The sequence below is a fragment of the Theobroma cacao genome, chromosome 6, assembly GCF_000208745.1.
Source record: "Theobroma cacao cultivar B97-61/B2 chromosome 6, Criollo_cocoa_genome_V2, whole genome shotgun sequence".
Lineage (NCBI taxonomy): Eukaryota > Viridiplantae > Streptophyta > Magnoliopsida > Malvales > Malvaceae > Theobroma > Theobroma cacao.
Genome location: NC_030855.1, coordinates 2,571,871 through 2,590,604, shown reverse-complemented (window position 1 = coordinate 2,590,604; position 18,734 = coordinate 2,571,871). Strand labels below are relative to the sequence as shown.

The window sequence follows — 18,734 nt, the reverse complement described above, 5'->3', positions numbered from 1 at the left end:
TCTGGATGGAAGTGTTCTTATCGAAAACTAATAAATTCATTTAAACTTTCGATTAAAATTGATATTTTACCACTGTAAAAGTAAGGTATCGTCATTTTCAAGTTGACCCAAAGACAATTAGTTGGGAAACAAAAGCAAATTGAAAGATAGAAAGCTAGGGTCTAAAATTTCAGTCTGTCCCAAACCCAGAAACATAAAGCAGAGGAACCCGAGTTCCCTTTGTAGGAACATACCAAAAAATGAATCTTTACGCGCACGATCTGTCTTTATTCGATTTCGCCAACTTCTCTGATAATCCAATCATCGATCACCAATCATCGTCCGATTTCTTAATCAGACCTCACGATGATTCTAACGGCCGTGATTCTGGTGGTGATGATGATGATGAAAATAAAAGAGCTTCGATGGCCAATCGTAGGAGCCCACCAAGGTACCGCCATGATGGGACCTCGCCATTGCCATTGGGGATGGACTGGTCTATCCCTCCTCGCAAATGGGTATTTCCTCTTTTCTCGATTTCACTTGAATTTTGATGTTTTCAAAGCTAAGTTTTTTTTTTCCTTTTAAATACTTTGCCTCCTTTTGTTTTAAGGGTTTAATTTTGACTTAATTTGAGCTGAATAAAATATTTCTTGCAAATGGAGGATAGTTTTGAAGGTAAAAGCTCATGTTTGAATCAGTACTAGCGGTTGTTGTTGTGGTTCGCTATCCCTTTTCTTTTTTGCTGGTTTGAAAAAAAAGGAGAATTAAAACAAGTCGTGCTGCTGTAGGAATGACTATTTTTTATGCTCTGATTCATGAATATAGAAGATTGAAGCCCTTGAGCTAATTTTCTCTTTTTTTATTTTTTATTTTTTGCCGATTGTCATATAAGCTTTTATTTGCCAGTTTAATTGTTGAGTGCCAGAGAACGAAGTGAACCATACTAGCATGCTGACTGGTTAAGAAAATGATGTTCTGTCTGTTTGATATGTGTTTCCTTATAACATTTCATATTTTGCACATGTAATCTTTTCCGCTTCTTTGTACGGTTAGCTTTGATGAGGTGTGCAACCAACCCCTTGGTTGCAGTGCTGCATGATATTAGCATGTTCAGTTGATGAGAAGTTTTATTTATTTGAGTGTTGTTTTTGAAATTCAGTTCATTTTCACCAATAACATTCTTTAATTTGAGTTTCAATATAGGATGGGCGGGACACTGTTTGGCCTCACGACCCTCATACAGGATGGAGTTACTGCATTACAATTCCTTCTTGGGTTCTTCTACCAAAATCCCGAGGTTCAGACCCTATTGTGGTACTGCTTTTTTATTTTTTATTTTTGGGAGTATTGAGCTCTTTCAAATTAGATTGCTGTTGTCATTTTGATGTGATAATTTTTCTTTCCATGTAGTCATATTGCTATATAAGTTTTCATGATAGACTGCAAAGATGTTAGTTATGCATTAACTGGGATGGAAGGAAATGAACTATATGACATGATTGCCAGAATATTTTTTTGAGTACCTGTTTATCTAGCAACATCTGCATCTTTATTTTTGTTACCCAGAGATTACTTCTTCAAACATATTCTGAGGTCGTAAATTTTTCGGGGTCTTTTGATTCGTGCGAAGAATTAGCTAGGAAAGAAACAAGGCATACTTAAGATGAGAGTGAAGTAATCTAGAGAGGATTTGAGTGGGATTGAGGTGAGGTTTATCAAAAATGTATGTAGGAACGCTTTGGTATTTAGAGGCACTAGTTGTTACTTATTGGGTCACTAGCCAATAGGAATTCAATTAGGGGTGAAGCCACTTTAGGAGTTAGAACTTGGGACAACACCCCCCTCCCCTCCCCTCACCCAACCAAAGAAAACCAAAGAAAGGAAGAGAAATAGAATATTTATAAAATTTTCTTTGGTATATTGGGTATTATGTGTATGGTTTAATATCTTGGCCTCTGCATTACTTCCATGAAGTTATTATTTATGGTTTTTTTCTTTTTTTTTTTCGTATATTATTGTATTATCTGTTATGAAATGATAAGAGAGATTTATTTCCTATGGGGATTGTTTTTAACTGTATTGGTGACTTTTCTCCTCATTTGATGTGGTTGTTAAGTTCTAGTTAAGCAGTATTTGCTTCACTTATTTTTGTTTTAACATTATTGAGGACAGTTTTTCAGGGTTCAAGTTGGCATTCAATCACCAGAAGGCATCACTACTAGCCGAGAAATCTTACGAAGATTTAGTGATTTCTTGAAGCTACTATCTGAAGTAAGTTTTGGAACTTCATTTTGTCACTGAGAAAGTGTATTTATCTTCTTTGTTTCTCTTATGCGAAAGCATGGTTTAGTGCATTCTCATTTTCTTCCTCTTTTTGGCAGCTTAAGAAGATATTTCCCAAGAAAAGTCTGCCCCCAGCTCCTCCAAAGGGGATTTTGAGGATGAAAAGCCGAACACTGTTGGAGGAGGTAAGCTATAATATTTGCTTATTTTCCATGGCAACAATATGAATCTTTATCATAATAGGCTTGTAGTTTTCCGAAACGCTCACTGCAAAAGAAATCAATTATGTTAGGCAACCTAAGAAAATTAAGAGTTTATCTCATATATTCTATGCATACATAAGTGAGTCATAAGGATCTGGGCAAAAAGCAACTGACCATCCTATAGCTATTGATTGTGCTCATGAAGTGGATGAATGTTGAATAGTGTATTATGTCCAACTTTAACCCTTTTCTCATTATTTATTGGCAATCTGAAAACTGAACATTTACTTGTGTAATTTGTTGACATGAAACTGTGAGCATTCTCCTTTTGTTAATGCTTGAAATGAGCTTCATTTGTTTCCATTATTTTTGGGAATAATACAACATTTTTAATAATAATGTTCTCAAAATGGTTAGTTTATTGCAGAGAAGGTGTTCTTTGGAGGATTGGATGGAAAAAGTTTTATCAGATATTGATATTTCCCGAAGTGTCTCAGTGGCAACATTTCTCGAGCTAGAAGCTGCTGCGAGGTCTTGTAGGTGTTTCCTTGATGCCTACTATAAATGGATGAATGCATTTTTATATTTTCAACTGCTGCCTGTATTTATATTAGGTTATGCTCCATGGAACTAAATGTGCATGGAACTAAATGTGTTTGTTTTGTTACAGCTTTCAACAACATAAATCAATCAAATGCTGTTTCTTCTGTCAGCGGTGTGGTTCCTTCATTTCTGTCCAAGACCAACTCAGATGTTTCCCTGATTATTGGTAGTTCAATTGCATCTGATCATGATGCTTCTTCTGAGGATATGTCTGAGCTTGGAACACCAAGATACAGAAAAGTTAGTTCTGCTGATCCTTCCATGGAACCTTCAACTTCTGAGCCGCATTTGATTGAACCCTTGGAAAAAACTATGAAGTATGGCATATTTAACAAGAACTTTATTCTGGAAAACCTAGAAAAGTTTTCCAAGCAAAAAATGCATTCTGGAAAAGAAAGTGAAATTGCAGGAGATAAACTTAGAGGAAATACAATTGACACTAGATTTCTGCCTGGAGATGGAGCAAAGCATTTGCCTGAACTAGACTATAGCAAAATGGATGGCCATGTTCGAAGATTGTCAACAGAGAGCATTGGAAGTGACTTAAGTTCTGTGAGAGCTAGTGAAATATCGAATTTAGGAGTAGCTAGTTTGTTTGGTGATGGGATACTTAACCTTCCTGAAAATGCTGAAGCTCCTAGAACATTGGATTCTTTCAGCTCAGATTTACAATTCCATAGAGATTTGCTTGTCCTTTTTCTATCGGAGGAGCGCCATAAATTAAAAAGGGTTCTCAATACACTGCAGAGGAGACTAGCTACAGCAAAAACAGACATGGAAGATCTTATATCAAGGTTGAATCAAGAAGTTGCAGTCAGACAGTTCCTGGAAACAAAGGTATTTTTAACTACGGTTAGAATTTAGAAGCCCTTTTAATGCAATTTCTATTTCCTTCATTTCATTGACGAAGAAATGTGTATTACTCTGTCATTCTTCTATGCTCTTTGTTATATTTGCTTATGTCCATGGTATTAGTTATTTAATTGTGTTGTTTTAGTTTATAGATCTTTCATTACCTGAGAATCTCTAATGCACTCATTGATCTTATTTTTATTCCTCTCAAATGCCTGAAGGCTGACCTATGGTATCAGAAGATTAGGGTTCCTTTAGCTTCTTAGTGCTTTGACGTGATTTTCTTGGTTTAAATACGTGGCAATCAGATCCTTACCTTCTCAAGATGTCATCTTTAGGATCTTATGATGTTAGTCCACAAAATATATGAAAGAAAGAGATGGTAGCTTTTATGATCTATGATCTGGACACTCTTTGGTGATCAGCTGGTGAGGCTTATCTTTTACTTTTTTGATCTTTGGAGAAAATGGACTTTGTGCTCAAACTTTCGATCTTGTTAGTGTTCGATATTGATGAAAATCTCAAGAGAGAACATGTGGTGTGGAAACGCTAGAAGTGTAAGATCTTATTAGATCACCTTTTGCAGAACATCACTTCTACTACTAGTCAACTTCCTACCAGCCAAGAACGACTTAATTATTTATATTATTTATTTTTGACAAGGACGGGCATGTGAAAAAAGAATACTGCAATTCCAAAACATCAATATAGCGGATATTTTGGCATTGTCCAAAGAATAATCTCTTAATTGAAGAGGGAGCTAACTTGGCACTCATTTGTTCCTGGGGTAGTTAAATTAGGCTCTGGCAGTGTTATTACCATAGAGTCAACCTGAACAGCTAACACATGGTTGTCTGAACAGAAGGCCATTTCTGGCGTGGAATATAATTTCACAAAATATACTTCCCAAGACTAATTGTTGAAGCTTGATATGGGCAATAATTACAACTCATATTGGTTGTTGAAGGCCAGAAAACTAACTAGCTGCTGTGTGTAAGTAGACTGACAATATATTGATAAATGGCTAGGGTTAGAAGATTTTAGATTGGATTCCTTATAAACTAAACATTATGCTAAGTTTGATTTGTCAGATTTATGGACTTAGACATTTTTTAATGCAGCTTAGTAGGTTTGTGAACTATTTTTAGGACTGAGAAATGGTTGCTTTGAAAACCTTTCTTTACAGCTTCAATGTCGTTGGGAATTGCGATGCTCTGGTTTATGGTGATTATATGATACTAGATTTAATTGTGTGGAAACTGAACTCCGGTCAACTCAACTAAGCCTTAATCTCAAACCTGTTATGTTGGGCCATTGTTTTTTTTTGCCTCCATTCTGCTTGGATTTGGGTCATACCTTTTGCATATGAAAAAAGGGTTGTCTTAACATACTTAATGAAGTGTAATTATCGTAATTTAATTAGCATAATTAATATGACTGACTTGATAGGACTTTTCCTTGCAGGTCAAGGATTTGGAAGTGGAACTTGAAACCACTAGAGATAATTGTGATGAAAACATGCAGCAAGCTGTTTTACTTGAAAGAGAAAGATTTACTCAAATGCAGTGGGATATGGAGGAACTTCGGAAGCAGTGTTTGGAGATGGAACTGAAATTAAAGACTGAACAGGTTTCTCCTTGTGTTGTTAGCATTTCCTTTTGATAACATTTTTATACAATTAGTGATAACTTTAGCTAATAAGTGCTAAAATATTCCAGGATGAAAAGGCACGTGTTGAGTCTGCAAATTTATTAATCATTCAAGAGAGCAAAATGTTGCTGCAAGAGTTAGATGTTGCTAGAGAACAGCTTGCAAACTTGCATAAACATCATGAGGAGTTAGAGGTGAAATCAAAAGCAGAAGTAAAGGTCCTTGTCAAGGAGGTGAAATCTCTTCGAAGTTCTCAATCCGAATTGAAGCAAGAGCTTAGTCGTGTGATGAAAGAAAAACTAGAATTGGAGGTATGTCATCATCTCTTCCTTCAACAAACTATAATATTATATCTGTTTGTCTTTTTGCCTTCTCATTTTGGTCTTTTGTTTTTTCTTGGGGAAAAATGCATCATGTAGGAGCCATTTTTTTTAATATATAATCTATTGAATCAACTGGTGTCAAAGAATTCATAATGCAGTATGTATCAAGCTGACAAGCTCCTTCCATCAATGTTTGACGTTTTTGGTTCATTTCTCTTTGATTGCTCTCTTTCTTAGAAAAAGTAAAAGTTTTTTTTTTGTTTTTTCACTTTTTTTGTGACATCTTCCTTGGTCCTTTTAGGGTACTCATATTTGTTGTTACAGTGATTTCATCATGCATTGGCGGTCTAATGTTCGGTCTAAATGCATGTTGATTGGAACATTATTCACCGACTTTTGAGCCTTATGGTAAAGGCATGTGAAGTAAGAAACATTTCAGATAGTGATTGAATTGTCATGGGTGATGACCACCCATGCACATTAATTGTTTTTTGTCTTTCTGAAAGAAGAACCTTCGTAAGTGTCAAAATTTCTGTTTTTACACGTTAAAGACCATCCCATATAAAAAAAGATGTTAGAGACTACATGACCTTCTGAAAGTCAATGATCGAGATTCTATTTTTCTTCTACTTCAGACAAACTTGAAGTCCTTAATTCTTTAGGCATTGCAAAGACTGGAGAATTCTGTTAGGAATGTGATCCTTCATGATAGGATCTAAATCATCTTTGAATCTTTGCTAGGTTGAACATCTTATATAAAACGGAGGATTATAAAAAATTATATGACAAGAAAAGTGATTTATGAAGCTGTTACTAGGGCATTGTGTTCTTAAGTGACTACCCTTTTCAAAAGAAAACTTATTTTTGTAGGTTTGTTATATTTTAACAGGTATATTCTCATTCTGTTTTCCATGTGCATTTTTCAGAGGGTTCTGCAGAAGGAAAAGCAAAGGATGGAGCATGCCAATGCTGCAAATACAAAACTCCTTCACGAATGTAATCTTCTTCGTGATCGGCTTGAAGAATGTAGTGTTAATTTCCTTAGCGAGGAGGAGGATAAATTAATTGTTGATACTTCATCTCCATCTGATGCTCTAGATCTCTTGACAACATCGGATAATCGAATTGGTCTCCTTCTTGCTGAGGTATCCAGAATCAGTTTTCTGAACTCTTTGTATTAACATGCTCTTGAAACCCTTTCTCTCAGAAAGTTTTGGCATGTGGATTGATTTTTTATTTAAGGTTTGAAAATTTTCCCTTTATGAGTTATGATAGTTAAAAAATTGCTTAATAACTGACATGAATTTATGTGCCTGTGAATGCGCATTTCTTTATATCTGTTTGTCTACCGTATTAAGGTAGTAATGTATGTATTGTATACTAGATGCATTGTATGAAGCTATTATATTTATTACCGTAACTACGGGAATGAGTCAGTTTCAGTGCTTTCTATCAATTTATTTTTTCTTTTTGGTGGTGCAATCACTTCTTCATCTTCTTCTTCTTCTTCTTCTCTCTCTCTCTGTGAAACTGGTACAAGCACTATCTTTGGTAAACTGTGTGGTGTGATCCTCTTCACCTGCTAAGTTTGCCCCGAGGATTTATACTTTTATGAATTCCTTCATGATTTATTTTGCATGTTGATGTGCATATTCTTCTCTATAACTGCTTCCTAGAATTCCTTGAAATCAAACAATATTCTAGTGCTGACTTCTTTACGTATGGACAGGCACAGCTCCTTGCACAAGATGTAGAAAATTCTGTGGCTAGATTGGATGAGAGTCACAGCATGAAAGGCGGTGATAAAAGAACCGATGATGAGTTAAGGAAGATGGTAACAGATATTTTTGTTGATAATGCAACATTAAGGAAGCAGGTGAACTCAGTAATACGCTGTGCTCTCAACACATATGTGAAGTCGGAAGACAAGGATGATGAGGAAGAAGAGGCCCCTTTGAGTAAAACTGTTCTGAGCAAGTTCTTGTAAAGGTAACTTTGTGGATGACTATAAATGAGAACTCATAATTTGTTTCTGAATTCAAGGAGTATACTTTATCAATGCTATGTTAATACAGCATATTTTCCAAATAACTCTGTTTTTTTTGTTTATTGTTGTTATCTTTTAATATCAAGTTTTGTTTTCATTTAAGATTAATCAACTGTAACATTTCTGCCATCATTTGGAAAGCAGTCCAATAAGGATTTGTATAAGTTTTTGCATGATTTTTCTCCTGAAATTCAACGAAGTCTTACCTTCATGGTTGTGCAAACTGCCTTAAGCTCACTAACATTTGATAAATGGAAATATTAGAAATTAACTTGATAATGGCATTCTAATGCAGAAAAGTTGGGAGAAAGATGCATCTGGAAAAGACAGCAACCGAAGGGGTATTCTGAACTTTCTGGTAGAATTTCCTTTGATCAATGTTACAAAAGAAGAGTGTAGTAGATAGTGTAAAGTGAAAGAAAACATGATTTCTCGGTGTGGGGAATGGTAGAAGATGAGAATTGTGTAGATAAGTAAGCAGTGAAGCTCGAAAGGTAGAAGTCGAAATGATATACTAAAGCATTGGGCTGTGATGCTTTCTGGTAATAGAAAGGGTGGGTTGTTCGAGGACAAGCCTCGTGTGTTTTCCTTGATTAGAGATTCCTAATTGTCACTGATTCACATTTTCATTTTCAATTCGAAAGATTTATTTCATTGCTTATTAATGTAATATCATTATTATCTTAATATCTCTCATGGGTAGTTTCACATTAATAAAATATTAAACCCTTTATAATCCTAAACTCATCTAATCTCTTAATACGGAAGATCTTTAGAAACCAGCTCTTTGGTTTTGTCTTGCAATATTAGAAGCATCATATTGTCGCAAGTGATGAAACCCAAATATATGAACACCTTCGCAAACAAATGTGACTCAAAAGATATAATCTCATTAATAAGTTATTTTTGTACATGATGAAAACTTTGCTTCACCATTTCAAACTTATTTCAATTCTGCACTTGAGTGTTTAACTCAGTGGTCAATCTATGAATGGCCATTGCTCAATACCATGCACTCTTTCTTTGATCATCTAAAATACGTACAAAAAGAGAAAAATTACTGTTAATTCTAAATGTTGAAGGAAGTTGAGAAATGGGAAAAAAAAAAATCAAAATCAAAATGCATTAGCCTGCAAGAAATAAAATCTCCTGAAAACACAATTTGCACAAGGACTTGCTTGGGGTCTGGGGATGCAGATGTCTTCAGTCTTCACCAGGGAGTCAAGCGGTAGCAGCCAAGTGAATTTGATAGTACAAGGTCAGAGTCGTGTATAATAGTTACTATTCCCCACCTCCAAACATCCCCATCATGTCTTTGGCAGAACCCATTTGCTTCATCAAGTTCTGCAAGCCACCCATGCCACCGATCTGCTTTAGCATCTGTGGAGGGAGAACCTTGCTCATGTGCTGCGCATTCATGTTACGAGACAAGGCACTCATTTCACCCTTCTTAGGAATTTTAAGCCCCTTCATCTTGCTCCATATCTTAGCAAGGCGCTTGTACTCCTCCAACATTTCCATTACCTCTCGAATATGACGACCAGATCCCCGTGCTATCCGCATCATCCTTGACTCATTCATGAGCTTTGGGTTTGGGCTATCCAACTCTGCAACATATTAACAGTGTTAAAAAAAAAAACAGATTTAACTAGTGATCCTATTAAATCCTACAATTCAGGCAATATTACATGTCTCAAGAAATTGAATAAAGCAGCATTTACTTGCCTTCATTTGTCATTGAGTCCATCATGGTCATGTAGCGCTTGATCTTTGCCTGGCTTTCTTTTTCACGACCTTTCGGCATTAATTCAGCACTAAATCCTGGAAGCATTGAGAAGACCTGCAGAAAGCAACCAAAGTAAATCATTTTCATAAAGTTAAAGCCTCCTACCAAGGAAATAAATTACTCAACTGCATTAACAAAAAGGAGTAGAGTGAAAGGAAAGATAAGTGACAAAGAATGGAAATTTGAGGGGTAGGGGGCGTTGGATGGTAGACAAAATCACTGTACAAAAACTTATACATGAGCCCCTAATATAAATGCTTACAAAATTTGTGACCAAGCAAGTCAATGCTTGATAATAAACATGTAAACTTGAATGTATTTTATGTATTAAAATTTATTTCTGTGTTTAAAATACGTCACCAATATAAATGCGGGAAATATTTGCACAACAGGAAAGCGAAGACTTTACTGCAACAAGATTGATACTCTCAACACAAGGAAACAGGCTAGGAACAATAGAAACTTGTCTGTACCTAATTTTCCAGGGAGACATCTCTCGTTTAGCTGATTGGAATGCACTACTGTAAACCAGATTATGAGGCAGCACTTTATCCATGAAGGCACTAACTAAGTTCTTGCAGCATGGAGGGGAATTCCACCTCCTTGATATAGTTTCAATGTTAGGAGTATGCTGGTCTTGTATCCAAGTTCATTTATAAATATCATACAAGCATCTTCTCCCCTATTACCAAAGTGTTAATTTTTTTTTGTTAGGTACCAAAGTGTTAATTTCTACTCTCTTCCACAAAATGTTTAGCTTAAACTTAGAATGCCACCTCTTGAACAATAAGACTGCTTATCAAAATTGCTAAAAATGATTATAATTTAATAATTAGTTTGAGAAAAAATTATTATAATTTACTAATTAGTTGAGTAAATCTTTATGGCGAATGGCAACAATTGCAAAAATGTCTAACATCAAACATGCACAGCAATTAAAAGTTCACACAATGGAAAATCTAAGACGGGTGCAAACCACCAAAATGAACATTTAGTCATCAGCTTTCAAATACATGAGCATGCCAAATTGCATGCAACATGGAAAAATCAGTACAAGGCACACCCATTAGAAAGACCCAACTTCAACGTTGCCCAAAAAGAAAATGCAGCAGAATACTGACAAACATTCAAAGAACTAAACAAAAAACACTTTCAAAGAGAGTAGTTAATAATTACCTGCCCAATTGGACCCATTTTGAGTATGTTCTGAAATTGCTCATACATAATCCTTAAGGTAAAGTTCCCTTCTGAAAGCTTTTGGAGAAGTTCAGGTTGTTGATCCATGGGAACAACTTCATGAATTTTGTCCATGAATCCAGACCAGTCACCCATGCCTATTCAGAGAGATAAGCACAACGTTAGTGTTTCCAACAAATATCACCATTTTGAAACTCAAAATTTATGTGGTTTGGAGGATTATACATTACAGGAAAAGGAGATGCATACCTAAAAGACGGCTTACAAATGGTTTAACATCAAAGACTTCAAACTCATCCATGTGTTCTCCAGTTCCTATAAATATGACAGGACTCTTAGTTGCAGCAACCCTGGTACAAGCCACAGAAGGAGAAAATCAAGAAACATACATATAATGAGAACAGAAGCTAAAGATAAAGCAAATGCAAATACTAACTAGAGTGGATACACCAAATCAAGGTAACAACAATCATAACACTTACGCACTGAGAGCACCACCACCCTTGGCATGACCATCCATTTTGGTCACAATCACAGCACCGACTGCAACACTTTGTTTAAATGCTTGAGCTTGATCAAAGGCAGCTTGACCTATACTACTATCCATAACAAAAATAACAAGATCTGGTTTCTGCAATATACAAGAGAAGCAAAAATAATTAGTGAAAAGGTACTGATAGCATCCATTATTCTGAAACAAAATGAGTATCTAAAATCAGCACAATACCGTTGCTTCAGAGACTTGACGCATTTCCTCAAACAGAGCAGCCTCCTGTTTATGGCGCCCACTAGTATCAACAATTATAAGATCACAATTTTCCTTCTTAAATCTCTCCACACCTTCCACAGCAATTTTCACAGGATCTGATTCCATGTAGCTGAATGTATAGCAGAAAACATCATTCTAGTTAATTAAGTGCACATTGAAGTGATGGATACACAACTAAAGATATTCTCCAGAGTTAAAATCCATAGCAGGAATCATAACTATAAAATAAACAGCATATACTCTCAGAAATTATATGAAAAACAGTCATTTCAATCCAATAGGGTGGAAACCATAAAGGGCATTTCATGCATGTTAGATACTTTCATGCATATGCATACACAATATGAATACATAGATAGGTGTGCAGACATGCATTACTCATCCAGAAACATAAAAGAAAACTAGCTAAATACATAATATCATGCAAATATTTTCATGCTTCCCTCTTTTTCCCTTTCTGCATGAGAAAGAAAAAGAAAATAAAAAATTAGCTAGTAGCTACATGCCTCATATCATTGATGAAAATTATCCTAGAGTCAACATTATTCTCCATTTCACATCCCCATTCTAAGAATTAAAGGGCTTCAAACAAAGAACTGCCATTATGTGAAACCAACAGTCAATCCAGATCCTAAATGTCCATATGTGGCCACAACATCGAATGAAAATGAGAAAGTACCTTCCATAAAATGGAATCTTAGCTTTAGTGGCATTCTGCTTCAACTGATCAAAAGCACCAGCTCTGAATGTATCAGCACAGACTAGAGCTGGTTTCCAACCTTTTTTCTGATGATAATATGCATACTTTGTACATGTTGTTGTTTTCCCAGACCCTGAAAATTTCCACGAACAGATATAAACAGCAAAATTCAGGTCTTCCATTTGAGGTGAACTGAGCAAAACATTTGATCCTTAGCAAGAAATTTCACAACAGTTAACACACAAAAATGTATATGAAAATGTAAAAGCAAAGATTACCTTGTAAACCGACGAACATCACAACACTTGTTTTCCCTTTCTTTGGAGTAAAAGACGGCTTCCCAGGATCCAACATCTTACAAAGCTCATTAAAAATTGCCTACAATGAAACACAAACCGTTTTTAGAAATGATATGTAATACAAGTAAAGTATGAACAAAAATTTTGTTCTTCTGCAAAACGTTGGATTAAAAGATTTTCCCATTACCTGAAATTTACATAAACAAAACCAGCAGAGAGCCATTAAATCATTTTTACCAAAATTTTGGAGGAAAAAACGGAAGACAAAAACCTCACGAATTTTAGCATTGAATTAATTTACATAATAAACCCATGAAAGAAAAAGAAAAGGAAATTCCCAAAATTTATCAAATAATTCATATTTTTACTTACAGTTTCATCAAATAATTCAAAATACTAAAATAAAAAAAAACTCTCAATAACATTTCAACTTTACCGAAATTCTCAATTAAAAAAAACAATAAAAAAGTAAGAAAAAATTATATTTCAAAAAAAATTGAAATACCTGTTGGATGATTTTGCGCTTGTTATGACCGGCGGCTAGATCATCAAGATTGACGATTTTCTTAATATTAGTCTGCATATCACGAACGAGCTTGAATTGAACATCGGACTGAAGAAGAGCCCTCGTGATTTCGTTCAGGCATTCGTTCAAAACCTTCTCGTCGATTATCGTCGCATTGCTCATCTGCTGTATCGCCCGGGAGATACTCCCTCCTAATTGTGCTAACACCATTTTCGCTTGATTTTGCTTGCGGAAATCAAAGAGATTATTTTTTCTTGAGAGATTTTGAGGATTGAGGGTTTTTGGTTTCTGAGAAATCTGATTTGAGGGAAGAAACGGGAAAATGAAAATCTAAGTTCTGGAGAAAACAGCAAAATGAAATGATCGATTTGGGCCGGGTTTTGGGCTGAGACTTCTGTCCATTTAGACGACCCGGCCTAAGCTTGGTTTAGTCTGGTTTGATTGCGCTTATTAAATTAAGGTAAAATGCTTTAAATAAATCTTTATTTTTTAATATATGTAATTAAGTTTTTAAATTTTTATTTAAAGTTAAATATATTTTTATAATTAATAATTAATTAATTATTATTAATCAAAATACCACTCATTTATTATTTTATATTCACGTGATATTGACATAGAGAGTGAAATTTTTATATAATCATATTATCATGTTATGTCAACATATTATATCAATGCAATTAATCAACTATTAGTCATAAAAATTTATTTGATTTAAAATAAAATTATAAATAATTAATTAAATGTAATAAAAAAGTAAAAATTTAAATTTTTCTGAATAACATGATTAATTTAAGTTTAAAGAATATTTTATTCTCAAGTTGAAAAGATTAGATTTGGTGGGAAGGAAAACGTGCGAATTCATCCATTTTACTTTCTCTTCATATATTGCTCTTACCAAATGAAGAAGAGAAGGAAAGAAACAATATTTTTCTTTCGGTTACTTTTTCTTTCTTCCTTTTTCTTTGTTATCAAACATAGTCTAATAACATGTTTGGTTTGATTTTTTTTTTAACTTAAAAACTATTATGTGGTATGAAAAATAACTTAAAAGAACAAATAAAGATAACTGAAAAGAATAATTAAAGAGAAGAAAGAAAGTATTTAGGGGGAGAAAAGAGATCTTATTGAAGTGTGTGTATATAAATAATTGAGGGGGTCTATTTATAGGCAAATAACTCTTTTATCTTGATAGAATTTACGAGATGAAGATAACACTTAGAGATTAGATGGATTAAATCCTAATCCAATCTAATTTACATCAAATCTAGATATAGATAGAATAAATAGATATTCACAAAAATATTCATAACACTCTCCCTTGAATATCTATTGTATTAAGAATATCTCTCGTTAAAACCTTATAAGGAAAAAACCATATGAAAAAAAAATCTAAGGAAAAATAGTACATATTCTTTTCAAGAGTACGCTTATGAAATACTGCCTCATTAAAAACCTTATCAAGAAAAACCTAGTAGGAAAAACCTTGATGAAGAAAAAAAGTACAGTGCATATTTTACTCCCATTGACAATTGCATTATTTAAGATCTTTAAAGTGACACATCCCAATATTTTGTACCATCTTTTTGAATGTTGCAGTAGTAAGGGCTTTAGTAAACAAATATGCTAGATTGTTACTTGAATGAATCTATTGAACACTAATATCACCTTTTTCTTGGAGGTCATGAATGAAGAAGAATTTTGGCGAAATATGTTGTGTTCAATCGTCTTTAATATATCCTTCTTTTAACTGTGCTATGCAAGCAGTATTATCCTCGTATAATATTGTTGGAATTTCTTTCTTGGTAGACAAATCACACGTTTCTCGAATATATTGAGTTACAGATTTTAACCAGACACATTCACAACTTGCCTCATGAGTTGCTAAAATTTTCACATGGTTAGAAGAAGTATCAACTATAGTTTGCTTTACAGAACGCCATGAAATAGCCGTACCTCCATATATGAATAAGTAACTTGTCTGGGATCAAGCTTTATGTGGATCTAATAAATATCCTACATCTGCATAATCAATTAAATATGATTTTAATGCATTTGAATAATATAAGCCCATATCTATTGTTCCTCGAAGATATCGAAGTATATGTTTAATTCCATTTCAATGTCTTCGAGTTGGAGAAAAACTATATCATGTTAATAAATTCATAGCAAATGATATATCAGGTCGTGTATTGCTAGCAAGATACCTTAATGCTTCAATTGCACTAAGATATGGTACTTTTTTTTTAAAAGCTGAAAATTCCCGCAGGGCCCAACTACCCTATTAAATTTTATTAATTAAAATAAAGATACAAAAAGAAGAGGTCCTAAATCGTACCTCCAGAATTACATGAGCATGTGACAGAATCGAAAAAATACTTAAAGTAGGGAATTCCAATTTACATGCATAGCTTTTAATGCTACAGTAAAGTAGGGATCCCCCACTAGTACAATGAAATAAGAAAATAAAATGGACTTTAAAATAACAAAACTTATAAATAAAGAGTACTACTCCTTTACAATTATTTAAATCGAATATAAGGTAAATTAAATCTATCTAACTTAAGCATACCATGTAATTCACCTTATGCTTCAATAAATACACAAATATCCTGATATGTGTATCCTTTATTTGATAGGAAATCCACTACTTGGTTACCTTCCCAATAGATGTGCGAAATTCTATAAGAGATACTATGCAGGCACTTCCATATAAACTCCAACTAATATCGTATATCGTGGGACCCTTTCTGAGATTGCTGAATCACCGCCAGTGCATCCATTTCTATCCACAAATTATCAACATTTCGTTCTTTGCATAAGAGTGGCCATCGAAGTAATGCATGTAGTTCCGCCTGCAAAGAATTATAAGGACCAATATTCTCTGAGAAGCCAAAAACGAGTTTACCTATATGATCACGAAGTACCCCTCCACTTGCTGCATTTTGACAATTTTGGGAGCTGCCATCTACATTTAATTTATGTTTACCTATAAATGGCTTTATCCAATAAATAATTTGAAAGGGTGCACAATGTTTGGGGAAGAACTTAAAACCCTACATAGCTGCTATGTCTGTTTCTCCTTTCCACTGCCATTGTTTCAGGAGAGAACCTTCATGTAACTATCTTAACAGTTTCATAATTCGCCATACCACTCTTTCAGGATACATACTCAGGTGCTTGTGCTTTGCATCATTTCTTTCCAACCATAAAAACCAGCATATGAATATTAGGAGTAAAATACGGATACGGCTCTTTTTAATATAATCACCAGAATAATACCATGCCTATATAATTTGAAAAACATGTTAAGGATTTAAAAGATTGATTTGAAAGAATTTTGCAAAGAAAGTCCAAACTTGTTTCGCTATCGGATTTTCCTAAAGGACATGTATTAAGGACTTCTTAGAGTTGCAACATACACATTTAGAGGCCAAATGAATACCTTTTCCCTTCATCCAAAGTTCAACTGAAATTCAATTGTGTAATACTCTCCATAAGAAAAAGGAAATAGATAACAGAATGCTTCTGTGCCAAATAAATGATCCCAAAGCATTTAGTGACTATCGTCGCCTAACTGCCTCCTAAGCACTCCAGGTAGAGAACTCCTCATTGGAAGTTAAGGCCTAATAAGCTACATCCTCCTGTGATTTATCGAAAGGAATCTGTAATATCTCATCAACTAGTCTCATAGGCAGATATAATTTCAATGTATCCACATCCCAATTATCACCATTATAAAATTTATTAACAAAAGACATATCATTTTGAAATGGAGGGAATGAGGTTACCAAAGGTTGGTTTCCCATCCAACAATCGTTGCAAAAAAATAGCTCCCCTTTTCCTATACTCCATCGAGGGTTCTGGATTGCCACATTCTGACCTCCTACCATCCGTTTTCACACTTGGGAGTCATGTAGTTTCGGTTGCACATAGTGGGGTATTCGACCATGACAGTATTTTGTTCTCAAAAAATGTGTCCATAGGCTATTGCGTGTTTGAAATCTCCACCATAATTTCAATGTAAATGCCTTAAACACATCTTTCAAATTCCTGATATCAAGTCCCCATTCCGAGCATGGGAAAGTAATTTTAGTCCAAGCCGCCCAATGCATCTTCTTACTTTCATTTGAATCACCCCAAAAGAAGCTATTTAAAAGCCTCGCTATTTTCTCAATCACTGTCGTTAGTGGTTTGAGAACTTGCAGCAAATACATTGGAAGTGAGGATAGAACACTTCTCAATAACGTGATTCGGCCCTAGTTGATAAAATCTTATTCTCCCAACCTGAAATACGATCTTGAATCTTAGTAATTAAAGAATAAAAAAAGAATACCTTTTTATATCCTTTATATAGAGGAGCTCCGAGATAGGTGACAGGGAGTGTTTTGTGGTGAAAACCAGTGGTATGTGATATGATTTGCCTTCTTGATAGTGCACAACCATTAGTTGTGATAAAGCAACTTTTCTGATGATTAACTTGCTGTCCAGACACCTGTTCATATTCTTGTGAAAACTTCAAAATTTTCTACAAGGTTGAGCGGCATCCATTAGTGAAAATAATTATATCATCAGCAAAGGCAAGGTGACTAATTGGCATTCAGTAGCCAGGTAAATATTGCAAAGAATTATACTAACTGAATAAATAATTAATTCTCCTTGACAAATATCCTGCAACCAGAATAAATAAAAAAGGAGAGATCGAATCACCATGTCGTAGTCCCCTCTTGGATTTGAAATAACCCACCAAAGAACCATTGATAAGGAAAACCAACAGTTGGAAATGCATGCTTTAATCATATGTATCCATTATGCATTAAAACCAAAATGCTCCAGCATTAAATAAAGAAAATCCCAATTCAGATGATCATATGCTTTTGCCATATTTAGTTTTAATACCACATTACCTCCCCTTGATTTAGCATCTAGTTTGCTGATTAGTTCCTGTGCTAATAAGATATTGTCACTTATAAGCCAGCCCTTGACGAAACCACTTTGATTTTCTAAAATGATGGATGGAAGAATTTTGGATAGTCGGTTTGCCAAAAGTTTAGTTACTATCTTATTTAAGACAGTACATAAACTAATGGAATGAAAATCACTCTATTGGCAGGCATTTGGCTTTTTAGGCAGCAGGACTAATGTTGTAGAAGTAATACCACGTGGAAGTGAGGTCCCTTTGAAAAAATCCAGCACTGCTTCAAAAAGATCTTGCTTGATTATATCCTAACAATGTTGCTAAAAAAGAGATGAAAAACCATCTGGGCCAGCAACACTAACTTTATTAATATTAAAAACTGTTTCCTTGACTTCCTAAAGTGATGAGGCTGCACACAAAAAATCATTATCAGTGTTGGAGATAATCCGAGGAATAATAGAGGAATCGAACCTAGATATGTCACAATGTTCTGCCTTCAATAATTTTTGAAAAAAATCAATGGCAGAATTTTGAATTAGATGAGGATCTTCAAAGACGTTCCCTTCCTGGTCTTGAATCCAGAGAATGTGATTCCT

The 18,734-nt window shown here is 34.5% G+C and overlaps 2 protein-coding genes across 3 annotated transcripts; one reads left to right on the top strand and one right to left on the bottom strand.

The window, feature by feature from the left end:
- LOC18595319 lies at positions 139–8,608 on the top strand. 2 transcript variants are annotated; one of them, XM_007023210.2, is made up of 11 exons: positions 139–497; positions 1,186–1,296; positions 2,155–2,253; positions 2,364–2,450; positions 2,896–3,004; positions 3,139–3,908; positions 5,388–5,552; positions 5,642–5,884; positions 6,823–7,041; positions 7,626–7,885; positions 8,239–8,608. In XM_007023210.2, exons 1-10 carry the CDS (start codon positions 240–242, stop codon positions 7,881–7,883), a joined length of 2,319 nt encoding a protein of 772 aa, XP_007023272.1. In that variant the 5' UTR covers positions 139–239; the 3' UTR covers positions 7,884–7,885; positions 8,239–8,608. The 2 variants fall into 2 exon arrangements, with proteins under 2 accessions (XP_007023272.1, XP_017978973.1); XM_018123484.1 differs by lacking the exon at positions 8,239–8,608 and having other exon boundaries at positions 7,626–7,987.
- On the bottom strand, positions 8,814–13,553 carry LOC18595318 (signal recognition particle 54 kDa protein 2). The gene is made up of 9 exons (XM_018123485.1): positions 13,200–13,553; positions 12,674–12,773; positions 12,375–12,528; positions 11,654–11,804; positions 11,409–11,557; positions 11,176–11,276; positions 10,906–11,063; positions 9,669–9,783; positions 8,814–9,550 (listed from the first exon to the last, which is right to left on the bottom strand). Exons 1-9 carry the CDS (start codon positions 13,428–13,430, stop codon positions 9,225–9,227), a joined length of 1,485 nt encoding a protein of 494 aa, XP_017978974.1. The 5' UTR covers positions 13,431–13,553; the 3' UTR covers positions 8,814–9,224.